Source organism: Sminthopsis crassicaudata, chromosome 2 (assembly GCF_048593235.1).
Source record: "Sminthopsis crassicaudata isolate SCR6 chromosome 2, ASM4859323v1, whole genome shotgun sequence".
NCBI lineage: Eukaryota > Metazoa > Chordata > Mammalia > Dasyuromorphia > Dasyuridae > Sminthopsis > Sminthopsis crassicaudata.
The window spans coordinates 665204374-665220840 of NC_133618.1; the positions used below are offsets into that span (position 1 = coordinate 665204374).

The 16467-nt window shown below is 36.5% G+C and overlaps 1 protein-coding gene across 1 annotated transcript in view; it reads left to right on the top strand.

The window, feature by feature from the left end:
* Positions 1 to 16467, top strand: part of IPMK (inositol polyphosphate multikinase) — a 69006-nt gene that overhangs the window by 41823 nt on the left and 10716 nt on the right. The window contains exon 4 of the mRNA XM_074297066.1: positions 9940 to 10112. Coding sequence (XP_074153167.1) covers positions 9940 to 10112 — 173 coding nt within the window. The remainder of the gene's footprint in view (positions 1 to 9939; positions 10113 to 16467) is intronic.

Consider the following 16467-nt stretch of genomic DNA (forward strand, 5'->3'; position numbering starts at 1 on the left):
GTGATCTGTTCCCTGAGACTTGTTCAGACCCGACCAGTCAGACTCCTCTTTCCTGGCTTGTTACTGCCATCTGACTTTGGGTTCTGGCACAGCTGATGAGGCCTGGGGGATTGCTTCACATTGGAAAGCCTTGCTGGGACCTTCAGCAGGATGCCCCAGGATAGCCTCTTAGTTTCTTTCTTGGGGCTAAGAGAGGCTGGAGAGTTTAGTGCAGACAGCATTGGACTGTCAAAGTAGAAACCAAGGGAGCAGCCAGCAATCGTCGGGTCAATCAGCTCTGGCTTCCCCTCTGAGATTCTCTTCTACCTCTCTGTGAAGGCCATGCGGTTTTCCCCAAAAGAGCATGAGCTCTGTCAGAACAGGGATACCCAGTACATAGTAAATGTTTCATGAATGCTTATAGACTGATTGACCCTTTTATAGCCACCATCTTGCCCCTTTGATAATCTGTAGATTTCTACAGAATAGTAGGATTTCTTTTTCCAAGTTTCATAAATCATGGCCTCTTCAAACCGCTTTCCAATTTACTGTATCTATTAATTGATCTTGCTTTGTGCCCAGATATCCTCTGGGCTTTCTAATATGATTCTTTTAGTCTACAATCAATCACTATGGAAAGAAGTGGGTAGTGATTGTAGCTTCCTGGGCAAGAGACATCGGGTATTGTAATCTCATATACTGAAGAATAGTCATTCAGTTGTTTTTCAGTTGCACGGGACTCTTCATGAGCCCATTCGGGGTTTTCTTGGCAGAGACATTGGAGAGGTTTGCCATTTCTTTCTCCTGCTCATTTACAGATGAAGAAACTGAGGCACACAGAGTGAAGTGATTTGTCCAGAGCCATCCAGCTAGTGAGGATCTCAGGTTACATTTGAACTCCAGGTGTAGCTCTATCCACTGTGCAAACTAAAGCTGCCTTACTAAAGGATAGAAAAACTTGAAGATGTCATTAGCACCTTTTAGAGAGTGTTGCCTTTTGGACTAGTCTGATAATTGCAACTTTTAAATGATTTGAATTTATGCAGATCTTTTTGTGTGATGCTTAGTTTTGGGGGCAGGATATGATTATGAATGTTTATAAATTGTATTTAAACTTAATTCTGCCATAATGATACTTCCTTTAAAACAATAGGACAAATGTACATTTCAAAATATTAGCATTATAATGTGTTCGATTGAGCAGGAATATGAGAGTATTATTTAAAAAAGAGAAAAAGAAAAAAAGAAAAGAGAATGGGGATGAGTCTCTGAGTCCTAATAACAGAGAGCTTTGCTGGGGTCCCATGGCCTCGCCCCTCTAGGAAAGATGTAGTTCATGGCCCTGCTCTAACATTTACGTCTTCGGGACCAGACGCAAGTCGCTTTATTTTTCTGAGCTTCTGTTTGATCATTTGTAAAGTGGGGATAAAGCTTGCACTCCTGTCTTTCCAGTCGTTGAACATCACGTCTTTTCCTACTGCCTCATCATCCCATAGTTGCAAAAGTGTGTAAAATGTTCATTGGCTCTCAGACTCGGTATACATGCCATGTTGGACATCCATCAGGCTTCTTGGACTATGTCTAGAAGGGAACCTGTTTTCTCTGTCCGCCAAATGTTGAAGGCACTACCAATCTTCTGGGCACAGAAGTTTGCTACCTTTAACTCCTCATTCTTGTTCACCCTACTTAGTCGCTAATTGCCAAATGCTGTTTCTGTCTCCTTGACATTCCTCCTGTTTGACTCCTCCATGGCCACCATCTTGGGGATGTCTCATCTGTATTATTATTATAGATCTCCTGCCCTAAATCTCCAATCTGAGCCCAAGACAGCTGAAGGACCTCTGCTCTGACTGGTACCTTCTCTGGACATGCTCTTGGCTGCTTCTTGCCTTGAGGCAATCCATTCAGTTAGATAAGCTGCTCTTTGGTTCTAAAGGCATCTGTACTGGGTCTTTCTACCTTTTGAGTTCCACTGTTTCTAGCAAACTAGGCCTCCTGCTATTCCTCACACCTGCCCTTCCATCTGTCATCTCTGTGCCTCTAACACCCTTTCATTTAGAGTTCTTTGTTTCCTCCAAAAGTCTGCTCCAGAAGCACATTCTGCAAGAAGCTTTCTGGACCTCCCCCACCCCAGCCCCGAGTGCCTCTAGAGCAGGGACCTCTTTTGTGATTATATCTCTATCACCTAATAGAAGTGTCCTGGATCCAGCAGTTGCCAGTTGTGCTCTTGACTGGATTGATCACTTCTGAACTGTAGTGGAATCTCTTAGAGGTGATTGTTATGAAGAAGAAAAGGAAAATCCCAATTAGGGGGCAGAACAGAAAGCTCAGAACTGTCATTAGGATCCAGACCAGGCATTCAATTTGAATCTGCCAAGACCAGAGCCTAGCCACAATAAAACTGCCTGTTCAAGCTGAGCTCAGGCAGGAAGCTATTTATAGGTGCTGCTTTCAGCTTAAAAATCGTGACTTGTTTTCCATGGTTCTTTCTTGTCATTAAAATCAACAAATCGATTGCTTCTTATTCAGAGTAACTTTATGTCAGTTTTCAGTTTGGGAGCCGCTGACAAGGCTTGTAGTGTTGGGACCTTTTAGTGGAAGGGACTCTAGTGACCATGATAAGACTCTGGTGTGGTCTGATGACCAGGAGTAAAGCTGCCCCTGAGCTGTCAGTGCTAATGGATCACAAATGGGTTGTGGTCCTGTTCTTAGTGCAGAATGGCTAACAAGTTTTTGGAAGTTTGATCTCAAGACCTGAAAATAGCTGCACAAGCCACACTGTTTATTTGTTACTCCCTGGGGATAGTAAGACCTTTTTTCTAAAAATTTTTCTTCTTTTACTTTTCCTCTTTTGCCCCTTCCATTTCCTCCTTCTCTGCTTTGTTCTCTCTTCCTCCCCCATCCCTTTTCTTTCCTTTGCTTTTTCCTATTATTTTTTCTTGCATCTCTAGCACTGTGTCTCTCACAGCTGTCTCCAAGTAAAAGCTCTCTTGTAACAAGTTTATAACGATAAGACCTCTTAAGACTTTCTCTTTTTTTTTCTTTTTTATGGTAATGAAATAGAAGAATATCCATATTCACTGAGTAGAACATAAAAACAGTGAATGGAAATTGGGATTCTTTATGTAGAGCTTGTTTTAAATATATATTAAATTGAAATTGAATCAGTTCCAAAACTGCTTTGTGTTTATCTGTGTTTCTATCTGAATTCTTCCTACTCTTTTCTATTTTTCTTTAATGTATTCATACATTTTTGGGAAATCATCATTGCCCTCCTATTCCCCCTATAATTCTTTAAAAAAAAAAATTCTTCCCCTGTAACAAAAATGAAAAACAATTGTTTGTATCTGAAGATGTTATGTTTCCTTCTTTACCACACTAGTGCATAGGTAGGGAGGGATTCATCATGGGGATTATGAAGTTACAAGTGATCATAATTCTTAAATCTTCCACAGTTGTTTTCTTTTATGAGATTATCTTAACTGTACAAATGCTTTTCCTAGCTCACTGAGTTTCTACTATATTCCCAGGTTTTTCTGAATAAATCTTTTGTCATTTCTGATAGTGTGCAGTGATATTCGGTTATGTCCCTAACCACAGTTTGTTCAGTCATTTCCCAGTTGGCGGCACATTATTTGTTTTTAATTCTTTGCTGCAAGAAAATGTTCTGCTACAAATATTTCTTGTACAGTTTGATCTTTCCCCTTTTTTGCTGATCTTTTTCAGGTAGTATTGCTAGGTCTAAATGGCAAATGTAGTTCAGTGACTTTTTGGATATAGTTCAAAATTGCTTTTCAGAGTGATTGAACCAATTTATAGCTCCACCAACAGTGTTAGTGTGCTTGTCCTTTCACATCCCTTCCAGTAATTGTCATTTTTCTTTTTGTATCCAGATCCTCAGAGTTGTTTTTATTTGTATTTTTCTTACTACTGATGATTTGCAATATGTTTTAGTTGAATTCTTGATAGTTTGTATCCAGGAGAGTCTGGGAAGGCAGCTATGGTGACATGGAAAAAATGGGAAAGCTAGAAGAGCCCCTGATCTGAGATCTTGAGCAACAACCCTGAAGCTCTTTCCTTGCTTAAAAACAGGGAATTAGAACTAGATGATCACTGAGGTCTTTTCTAAATTTTCTTAAAGTTGTGACTTTTAAACATAATCTCATCATTAAAAATATGATTAAAAATAAACCTTTAGACAAAGATAAATAAATACTTGATTGCTCACTTCACAGTTTAATAATAATTTTGGAAAAAAGGTGATTAAGCTGGGCCTTTCCCCTCCTGGAAAGATTTTTTTCACATGATTTGATCAATATAATATACATGTATCCTCATACATATCACATATCTACCTCTCCCTGCTCCTCATATAAACTGTTTTAAAGCTTTCCAATTTAAAAATTTTAGAATTTGTAATGCCAATTGCTTAGCAGCCCTACCTTAGAGATGTATTTGATCTTTGATTTCTCTCACAGATTGTCTTTTGTCATATCAATGCAAATGATTTACCTAGCTTTGGACTTTGGGAGGAGATGAAGAACAACAGGTCACAATAGCTGCCTTTATTTTATTTTGCATGTCTTACATTTTATCCTGTTTAGATTATAAATTTATAGGAACATAAACTCTCTGAACTGGAACTGTCTCCTGAGGTGATCTGGTTTAATCTATAAGATGAATTTTAATGGGTACACATTCTTTTTTTATGATATGCTTGACCTCTGCATAAAGATCTCTACCTGTTTGCTCTTGGACAATTCTGCCCATTGTAAAGTTTTTTCTTATATTGGACCAAAATCTGCCTCTGCAGTTTCCACCTTCAGTTTTGCTTCCTGTAGCCAAGAAAAACAAATCTAATCTTTCTTCTGAATGACCATCTTTCAGATTTTAGTGGGCAAATATATCTTCTTTTCCTCCTGCCAAAAAACCAAACCAAAAAGAAACAAACAAACAACCAAATCTTAGCCTTAATTAAAGTTATTAATGTAGAACAGAAGAAAGATCTGACTTGAAGATGGGTATAGGTCAGATTATGAATATTTTTGAGATGAAAGTTGACAAAACATTTATCAGCCTTCATTAATTCCATTTATTTAAGACTTTTGATGCCTTTTAATATGTTGTCATTTAGCCCATGAACTTCTTTATCTTCCCAACAAAGATTACTTGAAAGTTGTTTTTTGTTTGTTTTGTTTCATTTTTTTTCCCCCAAATTCTTGTCTAAAATCCAAGTATTTTCTATCTGTGGTATTCTGTGGATTTGTTGCTCTTGTTACCTTTTCACCTTGTCAAGAAAAAAACAAATAGGGTTTGTCTGATTTGAATTTTTCTTAATGAACCATTATTAGTTCACATTGATAATTACTTTTTTTTTGAGGGGGTTCCAAATGATTTTTTAGTTATTATCACTGCCCCCCCCAAAAAAAAAACAGGAAAAAAAGGAATAAGTTAGAAGCCTTCTTTTAAAATCATTGTTATGAACTAGAAAACTGGAAATCATCAACAAACATGTCCATTGCCATATGGAAAAATGAGAAGACTGCCTGTGAAACTTATTTCATGTGAATTATTTCATTATTTAATGTGAATTTATTTTGGACAGTTTTAATTTTTTTAAATGACATCTTTAATATGGTTGTTCTACTGTTTTAAAAATGCTTCCTTTTTTTTTTTTTTTTTTTTTTTTTTACTGCATCACTCATTCCTCTTTATGCACTCCTGTGCAAAAGTTAGAGCCTGAGTCAAAGCTCAGAAGAGATCTTTATTCTTTCTCATGAGAAAGAGCTCAGTGCTCATCTCTTGGGCAGTGACCCCTAGAGAGTACAACGTAGAGAAGCTTGAAGCTTCCTTTGTCCTAATCCTCTGTCTCTCCTCACCTTTGCTCCTCACAATCTTTGTACTAATACTAACTAATCCAAGCATGGTATCACTCCTTTATTATTATAATCATAGCTTTAACATTACCTCATTATATGGGTTGTAAAGCTGAGCCTGTTTGTAGAGATAAGACTGTAGCAATGAAGAAACTTCACTGAAGGTTATTTCTCACACTCCCCAGCACCATATTCTTTGACCCAGTTCTGAAGCCTCCTGGCTATTGCATTAACCAGACACCATCTCCTGACCCTGGACATTCTTTCTGCTGTTCCCCATTCCACTCTTAACTTAGGGTTAGGGTTAGGTTAGTGTTCCCCATTCCGCGCCAAATCTTCATAGGGACCATTTGTGTCCGACATGTGGTAGAGCCTTCTTACCTCATATTGGTCTGATCAACTATGGTCAGACACACCATAACTTGGTTCCAACATAATGATGGCATTTTGGTCCTTTGCCACCCAGCTCCCATACCTGGATGCTTTCCTTCTTCTGCTTTATTATCATTCCCTGGCTTCCTTTAAATTTCAACCAAAATTCCATTTTCTAAAAGAAGCTTTCCCTAACCCCTCTTAATTTTAGTGCCTTTTCTCTGTTAATTATTTCTACTTTCCCTATATATCTCTTGTTTCTGTATATTTGTGAGTTGTCTCAGTCCATTAGATTGTAAGCTCCTTGAGGACCCAGGATTGTCTTTTGTCTCTTTTTATATACTTAGCATTGGCCTAGGGCACATGTAGGTGTTTAACAAATGTTTGACTGACTTACTGAAAGCATGATTTTAGTTATCGTCTCCTTAACTATAAACCTGTAATTACTGCCCATTACCTACCATTTTGTTGTTACTCAAAGCTCCTTTGCTTTCTGAGGTTGGTAGAATGATTCACTTTTTGCTCTAATTTTACCTACTCTGCTGATCAGACTATTGTTAGAGCTTTCTAATTTGTTGCCCTGCCTCCCCTTTTTAAATCCAGTCTTCCTATGGCTGCCAAAATAAATCATCGGAAGAGATAATGCCTTTGTAATCTTCCTTCTCTATTTCCCTGCTCCCACCCCCGTCAACACATAGCTCTCTCTTCAAGCATCCAATGCTTGGGATTTGTACATCCTTTTTTAGTTTTCCTAGTCCATATGTCGGCAAAACCATTAGCTATCTCCAGATTTTATCGTAAGCTCAGGAAAAGGAAGGACATTGTCTCTATTCTTTCTCTAGATAGGTGGCTGCTTGCTTACAGATTGAACATGTAGTACTAGTGCTGTTAGTGGTTTGGTTATACTTCAGCTAGGACAGCCACTTCATAGTAATTTGGGAACTTGATCACCCCTTAAAACAATGTCTCAGTGGGAAAACTTGCTCCAATTTACTAGTAGCCAATTTACAAAGGAACTTGTAGAATGTACCAATAGCCTCTTGAGGATTCTGTGTAATGCTTTGCATTTACAAAGGGTTTATGTTTACTGCAATGGCCCTGTTAAGGGGTCATATTTTTCTTCATTTTATAGTGGAGAGAGAAAAGTTCCAAATGTTTATCAGACTCAGTTTCCTTATTTGATTTTCCTAAGTTCAACTATGTGGCAGAGTTAGGATTGGCATTCTTGTTTTCATGCCATCTTTCTGTCATTCTCCTTAGCCCTACCCTTATTGTATCTCTATCTCTGGGAGCAATGAATCAATACTACTCTTCCTGGAAAGGGCAGAGTCTTCTGGCTTCACTTACTGTCCTTGTGATTTCCTAGACCAAATACTCCCTTTCTGGCTCCAACATGGATTACCTTCTTTTTACATGTTATGTAAGCTTCTTGAGGTCAAGGACTATCTTATATCATGGATTTGTATCGCTATTATTTATTTAAAAGTGCCTGGTACATCATAAATACTGAATAAAGTTTTGATTTTTTTTTTTTTTCATTTATTTCATTCATTCCCCTTACATCTTTCAGTTTTGAAACCAACAGCATAAATAGAGCTGCTCAACCAGACCAATAATTGTGTCTGCTCTGGTTTTCCTCTCCTTATTAGTAAATAAAGAGTAACTGATCCTCCCTCCCTGGGCCTGCCATATTAGGAGAATCTTAGCCATTCCTCACCTCATTTTTTTCCATTCTTGAGACTCCAATCACCTTTTCTTTGTCTGTCAAATTGTCCTTTTCCCTTCCTACACTGCAGTATATATTATCTTTCCCTATTAGAGTGTAAACTTCTGCACTGGGCACAGTGCCTGATACATAGTAAGCATTTAGCAAATACCCTTTTTATTTGCCTTTTCCAACCCAAATTCTTTCCCAACTGTTGTTGTTTTTTAGTGAGAATTCATTGATATAATAGTGCTTAAATTCAGAATCAAATCTTTCTTGCTTATTTCTCTTCTTTCCCCCCAAAAGAAAGTTTTTGGTTCCTGTACCACTTTTTTCTGTTCCTCATTTGCTTTTTCCTATGGCTTAAATTCTCATTTCAATGAAGATGACTTCCAGATCTCCAGAGAGATTTTCGGTCTCATTCTTTCAGGTAACCCTGAGATATCTTCAATTGCTTGTCCTATTGGCATCTCAGGCTCAAGCCCCAAGCTGAAATCCCCTTCCCTCGAAGTCTTTGCCCCATCATCCTTTCTGTTATTGACACTTCTGTCTCATCTCCCACAGCCAGTTAGTCCCGAGGACTCTCCTTCCATAATAAACAATGGCTGTCTTCTTTCTACTCCTTTTGTGACCACCTGTTTCTTTTTTACTTTTTATTTTATTAATGAAATATTTTCATCCTGTTCTCTTCAGAAAAATACCATTCGTTTTTCTTCCCATCCTGCCCCCAACAACCCTCCCTACCCTTCTGTATTTCAAAATTCTGTGCTAAGTGGCCATCTATTAAACTAGTATGTTAACTGAGCTTCTCTTGTCTCCTGTTTCTCCCTTTTTCAACTTGTCTTTTATGTTGCTGCCAACGTGCTTTTCTTCATGCATTGCTCATGACATGCTATCATTCTGCTCAAAAGCCTGTTGACTTCTTATTCTAGTGAGTACAACATCAATCTTTCATCCAAGAACTCAGGGTCTCTCCAAAGTCTGTTTCTAAGTCAACTTTTCCAGCCTCGCCTCATATTAGTCCTTGTCCAATTCAATGTTATAGGTGAATTAGACAGTTTACTACCCTCCTTGTTCTCATCCTCTTTTCCATTCGCTGGGACTTAGCTTTGCACTATCTGTGTGAATCCCTCTCTCTCTTTCAGTCCATCTATTAATAATCTATGAAAGCACCCCTGTTTCTGCCTTCCTCAGAAGGAGGAAAGGCATCTCACTTTCCCATTACTTGGATCTCAGTACACATATTCTTTTGCATCATGTTTTCTTTTGTATATTTCTTCCCTCCCCCCAATTATATTAAATTTGAGAGCTCTGTGTAGTATATAAGTAACTCAGGGTTTTTGGTGCCTGTCACAGAACTGTTAAAAATTAGTACTAAAGCTTAGATGCCTTGACGGTTTACAATGGATTTGCAGAGGAATAGGCCTGGTCACAGCTGTTTCACATGATTCCATTGCCTTAAAATGAAGCTGTTTGTGTCTTTTGCAGGCCATACAGATTGGTTGTTGGATGCCTTTCACTTCTGGTTGAGCATGATTTCATCCATCCTTGGCAGCCAGCCAGCTCCAGAGTGTGCTGTTCCTGACTAGACCTGCTAGCTCACTTGGGTGGTAGAAAACCAAGGGTTTTGAAGTTTAGGCTTATTATACCTGATTGCTGTTGTTTAATTGTTTTAGTCGTGTCTGATTCTTCATCATAACCCCATTTGGGGTTTTCTTGGCAGACATACTGGAATGATTTGTGATTTCCTCTGCAGCTGTTTTTGCAGATGAGGAACAGGCTGATTTGCCCAGGGTCATACAGCTAGTAAATGTCTGAGACTAGATTTCAGTCTTCCTGACTCCAGGCTTGGTGCTCTAACCAGTGTGCCACACAGTTGCCCCATTACACCTAAGTAGTCGAGTTAATTTCAATATGTACTTCTTTCTTTTGTTTTACTCTTCAGCATCATTTATATAGTGCGAAAGTTTTGTGCATTGCTAACTAAAATTTTTTTTAAAAAAACAGATTTATACCTAAAACTGGAAGATGTGACGCATAAATTTAACAAGCCCTGTATAATGGATGTAAAAATAGGGCGGAAAAGCTATGATCCATTCGCCTCTTCTGAGAAGATTCAGCAGCAGGTCAGCAAGTACCCATTAATGGAAGAGATTGGGTTCTTGGTGCTTGGCATGAGGGTAAGCCATATTTGTTGGATTCAGATTAACAGTGTAAAACATTTCTGTTTCTGTTTATTTATTTACCTCATGTTGACAATAATATTGCCAAAGTGGCCGTGAAAGGAGCTTTTTGACATATTTGAGGAAAAAATAGACAAAATATTTGACTAACTAAACTCATAGTTCTGGAAGGGGCAGGAATTTATATGAGGATATATCAATGCTCAGAAAGCAAAAATAAAATGAGTGAATTTGGTCTGCTTTTTAATAAACCTCATCATAAGGATCATTGTTTCAGTGCTATAGACGTGGTTGAAAGAGGGAAACATTGTATGTGAAGGAACCCAAAATACGATTTCCCATCTTTGTATTTGGGAGAAGAAGCAAGGTTTTTTTTTTTTTTTTGGTGGGGGGAGCATTGGGATTCCTTAATTTCATTCCACCCTAAACTTTGCTTTCTCAAATCTTTTTGAATCAGATACGGGTGGTTCCCATGCTGAATAGGAGATGTTAGACCAGTCATAGGGGCACCTCGAGATCAGATTGTAATTTCTAACACTGCCTTCCCTTTAAGAAATTCCCACAGACATTGAACATGTCACCAAGCTGTGGGCATCCTCTTCTTTTATAATTGCATTTTAAAAGCTGTGAGTCATGGGAGAACCACTAGACTGCCAACCACAAACCATGGTAAGGTACAGTGTATGTATGGGGTACCCCAGAATAAATAGAAGAATTGTTTAAATATCAGATAAAAGGAATATTGTGAAATTAATGTGGGCATACATTCCACACTTTATTAATTAAAAAAATACAAAGAATGTCACATAGATCACAAGTAGGATAGATTTTTAAAAGATTTTTTTTAAAAAGATAGATTTTAAAAAGAATGGTTTGAGTGATTTTGTGATTTTTCTGGAAAGCACTAATAGTAGACAGAATCATTTTTAACAAACCTTCAGGAGTCACTTACAAGTCTCAGTAAGAAGTAAACACCATGCCTAGAGTGATTTGTTTATCCAAGGCTTGTCTATTTCTATTCTGTGCCATGTGTTATTCTGACACATGATATTCTTGAGGACTCCTGGAACTGCTGGAGTGACCCCCAGATTGTTGAAACGATTTTTGAAGTCTAGATCATTGATAACAAACTCTGAGAACAGATGTTCCCTAATGTACCAGAGAGAAAGCCATGACTTGGCTCCTGTTAAGACTTATCTATCCCATGCTATTCAGTTATGTTTTATTCCAGCATTTACCAGCTTGTGTTTAACTTATCACCAATTCAAAAATTAGTCTTTTATGTTGAGTTTAGTTGTACAGGGCCTGTCACAGTAAAGGTAGATTTGGGTTGCAATTTTGTCTTTTATCAGAAAGAAAATTTGTAATAAGATTCTATTTGTATATTTAAAAGGCAGAGTTAACTCTGGTAATTCTCGGGTAGATTAGCAGTTTTCTGTTTTCAGTGATTCATAGAGAATCTACGCTGTAAACACTATGGTTTCATTGACTCATCATTATCATGATCATTGTCAATGAAATTCACTTCTTGGAGAAGGGAGCTTTTGACCTTGCTGCTGAAAGATCTGGGGGATTTCAGCTGACAGGAGTGATGGAGGGCTAGTCAAAGAAAGGAGGGGGAGAGATAAAGGGAACATTCTGATCAAACTCACTGAATTAGGGGGTTGTCCACAGGGGATGGTTGGCAGATGGTGCAGTTTAACTGGAATATAGACTGGGTCTGTCCAGAGAGTAGTTGCAGCAAACTAACATTATAATGCTTAAGGGATTTTAAATAGTTTGTTTCTTCTTATTGTAACAAAGATAATTTTTTGATTGGGATTAGCTATGGAAAATTTTAGATAAACGGATTGAGTCTAGATTTCCCTCACTTGTTAATATTTGTATAGGTAGTTCTATGGATTGCTACATCCAAGATTCTCAAAAGCATATATTTGAAAAATATTCACCCACAACTTGTTAATGAATGAATACTCTCATTTTTTTTCTTTGTAGCCTCCTCACTTACCACTTTACCTGTCATATAGCAAACACTTCAATGTCTGTTGATTATGTTTCAGAAAAATTGAATGGAACTAGAACTATACATTGAAATTTACATGTAAAATGTATGTACTACAGTTATGTCATAAAGAGAAGTAAAATATGAAGTTAAAATAACATTTCCAGTGAAACCTCATTTACTATAAATAATGTATTTTTTCTTTTCAGTATTTATAGGTTCAAAGAAAAGTAGTCTAAGTAATCTTGGAAAAAGAGAACTAATTCTGACTCTTAATTTTATTATTGAAGGTCGAGGCCCAGAGAGTTCAAAAGATTTTTAGATCTAGAGCCAGAAACGGTTTTTGAGTTTGGTGTAGTGACTGGAGAACCATGCTTATAGTTGAGAAGATCTGATTTCTGATTCAATCTTACAGGCATCTTAACTATGTGTGTCTGGGCAAGTCACTTCACTTCTGCCTCAGTTTCTAAATATGTGAAATGAAGATTGTAATAGTAGCTGTCTCTCAGTGTTGATGTGTGGCTCAGATGTCATATAAAGTGCTTTATAAATCTTCAGCTGTAAGGAAGCTGAAAGAATTTTAATTTTTGTTGTTATATAGTCTATCTGTATCAATTTTTTGATAAAGCAACAATCTCTGAGAGTTAAAATAGTATGTTGAAAGATCACACAAACAACATACTTCAGAGCCAGAATTCTCACCAAGGAATTAAAGGATTAATCCCAGTGCACTTCCAATCATGATCATTATAAAATAAAACATTTGGCTAGTATGTTCTTGCTCTCTTTTTTGTCATTGTGGTTGCTTAGAAGTGGAATTGATCTGCTTATTCCTAACTAATTTTTGACCTTAGGATAACTTTCAATTTAGATGGAGTCTAAAGGCATTGTGGGGACTCAGGATAGAGACTATATAAAGTGGCCTCTCCTTTTTTTTTTTTTTTTTTTTTTTTTTTCTGGGGCAATTGGGTTTAAGTGACTTGCCCAAAGTCACATAACTAGGGACTGTTAAGTGTCTGAGGTCAGATTTGGACTCAGGTACTCCTGACTTTAGGGCTGGTGCTCTATCCACTTCACCACCTAGCCCTAGTGGTGTCTCTTCTTAGAATTAAGAGTTGAAATCATGGCATAGAAAATCAAAAGAAACAAATCTGTTTATTTTGTCATAAAATAATAAGAATTTATGTTGAAATCTGAAAAATAGCATGCTCTACTTTGAAATGTTCATTTTCCCATGGAGTTTAGAACCTATTCTTTTGTATTGGGGTATGGTTTTTATTTGAAAAAAATTAAATAATTTTAAATTCTTTCCCAGCTTCCCTATATCTCTTGACTTGGAACAAAAATTTTTTTTGAGTTTCTAAATTCTCTTCCTCCTTCTTTTCTTCACTCCCTGAGACAGTAGAGAATTTGATATAGGCTACACATGTACAATCATGCAAAACATTCCCATATTAGTCAGGTTGTGAAAGAAAACAGTCAACCCTTCCCCTCCCCCTGAAAAAAAAGTGAAAAAAATATACTTTGATTTACATTCAGATTTCCATCTGTTTTTTCTCTGGAGGAGATAACATTTTTCATTATTTACCCTTTGGGATTATCTTGGATCAGTATTACTAAGAATAGCTAAATCACTCACAGTTGATCATCATATAGTATTGCCATTACTATGTACAATGTTCTGCTGGTTTTGCTTATTACTTCACTTTGCATCAGTTCATGCAAGTATTTCCAGAAACCATTTTGCTTATCATTTTATTTTTTATGGCACAATACTATCCTATCACAAATCATGTACAACCCTTCCTCCCCCCCCAAAAAAAAAAAAAAAAAAAACTCCTAACAAATCATGTACTACAACTTTCTTATTTTCTAAATGGTATCCCTTCAATTTCCAATTCTTTTCCACCACAAAAAAAAGTTGTTATAAATATTTTTGTACAAATAGGTAGTCCCCTTTTGAGTATGTATAGTTTGACAGTCCTTTGGGCATAGTTCTGTGCTATGCAGGATGCTCTGCAGAATGGTTGGATGCTTTCACAATTTCATTAACACATCCCCTCCAAGATTTGTCATTTTCCTGTTCTGTCATATTAATCATTCTTTTTAGGTGAGTGGTAGTTTTAATTTGCATTTCTCTAATCAGTAATGAGTTAGAGTATATGATTTTAGATAGTTTTGATTCCTTTATCTGAAAACTGCCTGTCCATATGTTTTTACCATTTGTCAGTTAGGGAATGACTTGTATTATGAATTTGACTCAATTCTCTATATTAGGGGTTCTCAAACTATGGCCCACGGGCCAGATGTGGCCTGCTGAGAAAGTTTATGCGGCCTGCCGGGTTATGGCAAATGGGCTGAGGGCCAGAGACAGAATGTGAGTTTTTGCTTTTACTATAGTCCAGCCCTCCCACAGTCTGAGGGACAGTGAACTGGCCCCCGATTTAAAAAGTTTGAGGACCACTGCTCTATATATATCTTTGAAAAATGAGTAATATATAAGAGATACTTACTGTAGAATTAGCTCCCTTCATTCTCCCTCCACCATTCCCCAGTTTTCTCTTTTCCTTCTAATTTTGGTTGTATTAGTTTTGTTTTTACAAAATCTTTTTCATTTATTACAATCAAAATTATCCAGTTTATATCTAGTAATGTTCTGTATCTTGTTTGGTTATGAATTTTCTTATGTAGATCTATAAATTATTCTTTGCTCTCCTAATTTGTTTATGATATCACTCTTATGTTTAAATTTTCATTTGAAGATTGTTCATATTCTTTGATTTATCAATTGGGGAATGACATGAATTCTTATAAATTTAACTCAGTTCTTTATGTATTTTAAGTAATGAGGCTTTTATTAGAATCACTGCCTGTAAAAATTTTTTTCCCCAGCTTTCTGTTTCCCTTCTAATCTTGGTTTTGTTGTGCAAAAACCTTTTAATTTAATGTAATCAAAGATGGTCCATTTTGCCTTTCATAATGTTCTTTAGTTCCTTGGCCACAAATTCCTCCAAAGATTTTATCTATCCTTTCCTCCCCTGATTTGATTATAGTGTCATGTACCCATTTTGACCTTATTTTGGTATGGTGTGTAGCATGTAGGTCTATGCTGAGTTTCTGACATAATATCTTCCAGTTTTCCCAGCTATTTTTTATGAAATAATGAGATCTTATGACAGAAGCTGGAATTTTGGGGTTCTGTTATTTTTTTTTCTAGCTCTATCATATACTTTTTAATAGTTTGATAGATATGGCACTAAATAAATAAATTAGTCTTTTTTTGTCTTTTTAATTTTTTTTAATTGTCTTTTTTTTTTTTTTCCAATTTATATTGGCTCAGCCTACCTGTAATAATATTTTTCCAGTTGTTTCGATCTATCTTGTGAAACTTGTTTAATAATTGTGTTCATAAAGTTGCTGGCTTAGTCTTGACAGGTGGTTTCCCAAGTATTTTATATTGTCTACAATCATGGGAAATGTAGCTTTAAAAAGTGGCATAACTTGGTTTTGCAATTCTGTCATTGAATGATTGAAATAAGATGATGTGGTGCCATTTAAGGATAGCAAGATGCTTGAGCAAATTTTAATGATCAAGTAATTATTCACAGAGCAAAGCCAAGAAGTAGTGTGATTTTTGTTTTTGTTTTTTTGTTCATAATAATATCAACATTTGAGAGAACAAAGCCACACATGGAGGATAAATTCTCTACAGAGAGAAGTGAACAAGTTTTGCTTGATGCAGACTATTGCATCAGTTCTTTTTTTCTCATGATGTCAACAAATGCATAGACGGAAGAAAAATAAGGAAATTTTCGGTGCAAGATATATCACTAAACCTCCAATAAAGATTCTTCATTGGTAAATAGGAATTTAACTTTGTATACTGGGCAAAAGTTGTTTTTAAAAAACAACAGTTTTCTATAAATAAGGAATTTATTCAGTATTCATTCTAATCATATTTACATTCCATAAAGTGCCCCCCTCAAAAGATGAAAAATCATGAATAAACAAAAAATGCCATTATTTGACACAATTTGGCAATGGCAGCATATCTAGTAAAGGCAGTGGCAGGGAAAAAAGTGTCTGCCATTACTATTATTTCTGCAGGTGGGGTTGAAAACTCTTGCCCCTTTCTAAATTTAGTTATATGCCATGATAATGCTTGTATTGAGGTTGGAGCCTTCTTTGCTCCCTTTGAGGAATTTATTAATACTTTTCCCTTTATAGGGGTTATTTGATATGACAAGAGCTCAAACACAAATTTACACATCAAAATTAAAAACAGAACCTGTTGCTAAATTTCCTGGTTGTGAAAATTTTTACATGATATAATAATAAAATATTTTTTTC